The sequence below is a fragment of the Quercus suber genome, unplaced genomic scaffold, assembly GCF_002906115.3.
Source record: "Quercus suber isolate HL8 unplaced genomic scaffold, Cork oak 2.0 scaffold_85, whole genome shotgun sequence".
NCBI lineage: Eukaryota > Viridiplantae > Streptophyta > Magnoliopsida > Fagales > Fagaceae > Quercus > Quercus suber.
In genome coordinates, this window is record NW_027069550.1 from 1,390,116 (window position 1) to 1,396,978 (window position 6,863).

Sequence of the window (6,863 nt, forward strand, 5' to 3'; positions counted from 1 at the left end):
AATTATTAAATAGATATTTTTTTTAATATATTTTTAACAAAATATTTAGGGTGAAAATCACTGTTCTTACATTATTATAACAATCAAATTATTAAAAAATGACGTAAGGTTTGACCTATGGGTCCCCGACCCTTCACCCCTATGGGAAATGCGGCTGAACTCTGAACCCCATTGTTTTCCCACACACTTCTCTATATAATAAGAACCTTGCATTGCATTAACAACAGCAAGATTAGCTCCATTATTCAAAAGCTTTCAGTTTCTTTATTGCTCACTCTCAAAAGCATATCTTCTTTGTACGTAGTGCCAGAACTGGCAAACCCTCAAGCAAGTCTGGAGGAAGAGGAAGCCAACGAAAGGTTGGTGGGTACTCTCTACAAAGCCTTGAGCTCCAAAGACTTTGATGAGGTGCAACGTTTGCTCGCACCAGACCTAGAGTGGTGGTTCCATGGTCCACCAAATCACCAGCATTTGATGCACTTACTCACTGGCTCAGCACCATCATCGTCGTCGTCCTTCGTTTTTGTTCCTCAAACCATTGTTGCTTTCGGATCAACGGTCCTTGTTGAAGGTTTCGAGAAGGAACGTTCGGCCTCGTGGGTTCACGCGTGGACTGTCACTGATGGGATAATTACTCAGGTCAGGGAGTACTTCAATACTTCCGTGACCGTTACTCGCTTCGGAGCCGGAGCGTCACAGCCGATATCATCACCGGGTGTCACTACTTTACGGTCAGCCTCAGCCAACGAGTGCCAGAGTGTTTGGGAGAGCAAGCTGTGTGATATTAACTCAGTCCCAGGTCTTGTTTTGGCACTATAGTAAATGAAACCCAAGTACTGGATTCTAGAATCGTAATAATAATAATAATAATAATAATAATAATAATAATAATAATAAAAATAATAGTGAAGACATGTGGGAATCAACTCTGTCTCTGTGTAACAACGTTAGTGTGCTGTGTTTTGTTTGGTTTTTGGGTTTTGTTGTCTGTACTTGGGAATATTATGCGCTTGAAGTTGAACCTTTGTGTCTCTTCTTCCAGTGTGGCTATTCCATTTCCATTCCTAGGAGTGATTATTATTGTCTAATAAAGTGGTTTCACCAGTCGTGCACTAATTGCCTCATTGGTTATATCAAATATTATTGAATATATAATATATGGTCTTAACTTGGCAAACTATGAAATGGGAACACGATCGTATTGTAGAGTTTGTCTCTTTGGTCAGTTGGTGTAGAGTTTGTGTTTATTGCTAATAGCCTAACAATACAGAAGTATAGATCACATCTCATGCACCACATGACTTATTGTCTAGATTCATTTTAGTTGTACTATACATATTTAATTTATTCTGTTTCTCACCCAAAAAAAAAATTTCTAAACTTTAGAGTTATTTATAATAGCCTTTTTTTGGATAGAATGTAATAGCCCAAGGTTAGTCTATATATGTATACCCCCGATTGTCTCGTTGTATATATAATACATATCGCAAATAGTAAATATGTAACATCAAGAGACCTTTTGCTCATTCTAAAAAGAGAGAGAGAGAGACCTTTTGCTATGGATGTAAGCTTCTAAATCCATACCACGTTAATTATGCTCTCTCTGTGTGCCCATATATTATAATTAATAGATATCAACAAGTGGTTATCACAGTTTGAAGGAATGTTGGAGAAGAACTGTGATGCAACAGTTGTGAAGACTATAACACGTTTTAATTAAGCTCTAGTTTTGAGGGATTTCCAAGGAAATTTGATGGGAGCGGCTGAGTTAGAACTGTAGAAGCAATCAGATGGGCAGTTACTCGGAAAAGTAGGAAGAATATTGGCCGATTGCTATCACAAGTGATTCAAAGAATTGTGTATGTACGTTTTATCTAGCCAAGAATCACCAAATGTATCATATTTTGGTACAATTCAAATTAATGTCTTAGAATTTTGTTAATTGCTCCTTTGGTTTTGGTTTATACTTTACAGAGGAGCTAATAGAGCTACCCATAAGCTATGCAAGTGAGCACTAAAAAATGTTGTTGGGATATATGTTTGTAAACTTAGAGTCTCTCTCTCCTTGTATCTATAAGGTCTCTCTGAGAATAAGGTATTTCTTGCGCCCACTTCAGAGGGCAGGCCTTTTGCAAGCTTACAGAAGCATGAAGCTCATAAATATGTGAGAGTCTGAGATACCCACTACATGAAAATGACTTATGGGATATTTTTTTTGTTGATGGTGGATACATAATTGTTATTTTGTTTAGATTTTAATGTAACTTTTCATTTGAGAGGAGAAAAATAATCCATTTTTCTCTTTTTAAAATACTAATTTTAAAGTTGGTATATATGGAAACTTTTTTAAAAAATAAATTAAAAATTTATTATTGTTATTTATTTATTTTTGATAAAGTTATTATTGTTATTCATTAGAGGAAAGACAAATTATAAAAGTTGGTACATATCAAATTCATTGGTTCACCTGAGTCGTGGGCCACGCAACGATTTGCTTTAACTTTCTTTGCTGACGATATTTGTGCGCCCTTTGCTCTAAAAGTTGGGTCTTTTGTTGTACTTCTAGAATTCTTAACACAACCTATTCATAGGGTCCTTGAAATTTCATCCACCCATTCCTTAAATAGAATTTTAAGGATTACACAATATAATTATCCTAAAATTTTTATTAAATCTTAGTCATAGACTCATAGGGACATATAATACATACACAATATTATATGTTAATGGAATTATGGATGAAATATAAAATCGGAATGGTTTTCTTTTTATTTGAGAGAGAGAGAGAGAGAGAGTGAGTGTGTGTGTCAAATGTATACACTTTTTTTTAGGTTTAGAAATAATTATGGAATATATTAAATAATGGATAATAAATTATATCAATCTGAATATTAGTATTAATGAAAGTATTTTTTTGACCATTGGATTTATTTAAATCCAATGATTTAAAAAAATGTGTAATTTGAACCAATCTATATATGTGTGTGTGAAAGTGACATCCAAATCTTTGACCAAATTATTTCACACTCTATCTATAATATATTCCCAAAACCCATAAACCATTAATGTGGTAAATAAAATTTGGGACCACTAAATTTATAACACATCCTTCAAGTCTATTAAGTTTACAATTAAGATGTCTTTGAAAAAATGAGTAATGGTAGGATCATAACTTTTTTTTTACAATTTTCTCACTTTGCAAGTCATGAGTGGTGGAGTTGTGGACCCACCACTCACGACTTGCCAAGTTGTAACCGAAGTGGTCCTAGCATTTCTTTGAAGAAACCTATCACTTGGAGCTAGCATTTTTCTTGAAGAAACACGTCACTTTTGGAGCTGTGGATGTAAGCCATAACTATCATTTGTTATAAGGTCATGCTAATAAAGGCCCTAAGGGCACTCATTAATAATCAATTTTAGGAAAGTTTTGATATCACTTTTATGAGAAATGAAAAAAAATGTCAAAATATTAATTACTTTTTTTTTCATTTCCTATAAAACTTTCTTTAAATGGATTATTAACCAATTCTCTAAGGACACTTGTTAACATTCCCTTTGTTATATTATGACTGTTGACCAAAACATTAAAATGCATTTATTGCAATTATTTCTTAAATTAGGGATGTAAAAGAGCCAAAGTAATTAAAACATGTAAAGTTGACTTTTAAGTAAAGGGGAATACATAACATAAGATTGCAGTTTGCTAGCTGACAAATTAACCCTCGGGTAAGTTTCTGTCGAGTCATGAGAAGTAACTTAATTATTGAATTATTGATATGATGCAAGTGACATTTTACCTCAACTTCGGGTAAATGAATTTAATAAGCTCCAAACTAAAGTTTAGAACGACTTGATCTATGTTCATGCACAGTTGAATTGTTTTTTTATGGTTAAAAAATATCTCTTGGGAGAAAAAGGATATTCTCTATTTCTTTAAAATGGATACATTCCGATTAAATATTTACCAATCTTTTTTTCTATTTTTTTGAAGGAAAAATATTTACCAATCTTAAAGTGTAATTAATATCATCATTGGATTTTTGGCACATATTCCATTGCATGCAGTGATTATCTTCCTAGGAGAGAATGGCATTTCCGCATATAGGAAATGATAGATCTATCCTTTTGCATCCATGAATATCTGTCTGGAGAAAATTGGCATTTGCTCTTTTCACGCAAAAAATCAAGTATTTTGCCACATTTTTCAAACTAATTAAGAAAATGCTCATGTTTTGAAACTAGATTTTCTCAAAATCGAGTTTCAACATCACTATAGGCTCCTTAAAATGCCATTATAGGTATGGGGCGATCAAAAAAAAAAAAAATTGCATGGAACTCGAGTTCCAAAACGCCACTATTGGGCTCCTTAAAATGCCACTATAAAGCTCTAGATTTTTTGCTTTTTTATTTTTTTTTTTAATTTTCAGTTTGTTATAACTCGATTGTCCAAAAATCGAGTTTCAAAACATGGGCATTTCTCTAATTAGTTTAAAAAATTAGGTAAAAAGCTGGATTTAAAAAAAAAAAAAAAAAAAAAAACTTAAAGTGTAATTAATATCATCATTGGATTTTTGGCACATATTCCATTGCATGCAGTGATTATCTTCCTAGGAGAGAATGGCATTTCCGCATATAGGAAATGATAGATCTATCCTTTTGCATCCATGAATATCTGGAGAAAATTGGCATTTGCTCCTTTCATGCAAAAAATCAAGTATTTTGCCACATTTTCCACACTAATTAAGAAAATGCTCATGTTTTGAAACTAAATTTTCTCAAAATCGAGTTTCAACTTCACTATAGGCTCCTTAAAATGCCATTATAGGTATGGGGCGATCAAAAAAAAAAATTTGCATAGAACTTGAGTTCATGGAGCTCGAGTTCCAAAACGCCACTATTGGGCTCCTTAAAATGCCACTATAAAGCTCTAGATTTTTATTTTTATTTTTTTTAATTTTCAATTTGTTATAACTCGATTGTTCAAAAATTGAGTTTCAAAACAGAGGCATTTCTCTAATTAGTTTAAAAAATTAGGTAAAAAGCTGGATTAAAAACAAAAAAAAAAAAAAAAGGGGGGCAAAAGCCCATTTTCTCCATGAATATCATAATTTGTAAGCTTATTCTTATTTTTTGGCATTCTGTAGTGAACATACTAGTAGTCCAACACCTTTCTTTTAGCAAAATAAATAAATTAGGGTCCAAAACCTTGTAACGTAGCCTTTCATTTCATCGAATGCAAGTTTAACAAGGTATATATATATATATATATATATCATTGATTATATTTCATATTTTAATCGTTCAACATGCTTGTCAAACAAATGAACATCTGACTTTGGGTAAATCTCCCGCCCCTAGCTAGAACCTCAACCTCAGATAGCCAGTACAAGATCCGGCAAGGATCGGTGCAAACGCTCCCAAGGGTCGCTTTGCCATACCGGAAACTCATCGCCGGTCTCCGAAGCCCTAAGTAGCATGGTGAGCCACGTGTTGAAATACTCACGAAATTGAATAATCACCCCTTCTTTATTAAGGGTCCAAACGTGCACCCAATATGTCTTGAATCCATCCCATCCTTCCATGATCACAAGATCGCCAATTGCCATGATGCTCCGAGGTTTAAACTTGAACTCGGTGTGCCTCGACTCCCCAGTGAGTATCTTCATCATGTGTTGGCATGGTGGAGGTCCATGGTACCAATACTCAAGTTCAGCAGCCACTAACCTAGCAATGGTCTCAGTGTGACCATGTGCCAAGGCCTTGTAAAGCATTTTGACAGTCTTCTTGTTCCATGTTTGGGGCTCCAGCACCGGTGATATGCCCTCCTCATCTTGTTCCAGCATGATCTCACTGTGGTTTATTCCCATGTAGCAAGGAAAGTAAGGTTAGCTAGCTAGCTAGTAGCAACTGGGGAAGGCTTCTAGCTAGCGTTATTGACGTATTGTTGGTTATGCTATATCATATATGCATGGGACACATATTTATAGAGCATTGGAGGCTGAGGAAAAATACAAATAGGATTGCTACTCTTCTAGAAAATTGGAGAAAGAGTATTATTAATGAAAAAAAATTAGCAAGGTATTATAGTTTGTAATTTTTTATTAGGAAAGTTTATTAGGGATATTCCAATATTTCGGACGAAAATCTTTGTGTTTGACAGCTAGCTGCTATGGGGACAATATAATTATTATGCTAAGCATATTCAACTATTAGCTAGTGACAGGGCGGTTCTGTCTCTAATAAGACAAATTGATATTACAATTGATTTGTAAAATTAACCTTAATAATGAAGAATTAAATGTTAAACTCCTCCTTTGACTAAATTATGGTCACGATTTTTTTATTTACGAAAAAAAATAAAATAAAATAAAAAGGAAAGAAAGAAAAAGATGCATGGCCTATGCAAGCCCCCAAATAGTAGTAAAAAAGGGTATCGAATACAAAGAAAGTCATTAAAAAACAGGAAAAAAAAAAAAGGTCGGTAAGATTTTGATGGGTTGATGGGCTGAAATTTAATTATTATTATTTATTAGTGCTTTCCTTAGTTTCCTATGCTAAAGTTGAAAACCGTGTGGGGGTCTAATTAATAATTTTGGGTGTGCTTTTCAATAAAAGAACAGACAGTAATAATATCAATAAATAAATAACATGATGATAAACAAATAGGTAATAATTTTGGGTTGTTCTAAGTGAAGCAAATTATAATAGATATTTGCTGTCCGAGTAATCCTTTCCAATCAATATTATATTGAATGCATGTATTCGAGCGTCATCACTCATCAGTTATGTTGAGTTGCCCGGAACGTTCCTTGACATACATTTAAGTAGATTTACTCTTATTAATTTTTATTTAATGGGTCAAT

The 6,863-nt window shown here is 33.6% G+C and overlaps 1 protein-coding gene across 1 annotated transcript; it reads right to left on the bottom strand.

Annotated features, from left to right (window-relative positions):
• Positions 1 to 5,372: 5,372 nt before the first annotated feature.
• Positions 5,373 to 5,867, bottom strand: LOC112000427 (senescence associated gene 20). Its single transcript, XM_024032545.2, has one exon. The coding sequence runs from the start codon at positions 5,865 to 5,867 to the stop codon at positions 5,373 to 5,375; it is 495 nt and encodes a 164-aa protein (XP_023888313.1).
• Between the last annotated feature and the right edge of the window lie 996 nt (positions 5,868 to 6,863).

Excerpts from the sequence above, each read along its gene's own strand:
- LOC112000427 (XM_024032545.2), bottom strand. The coding sequence starts at position 5,867 with ATGGGAATAAACCACAGTGAGATCATGCTGGAACAAGATGAGGAGGGC.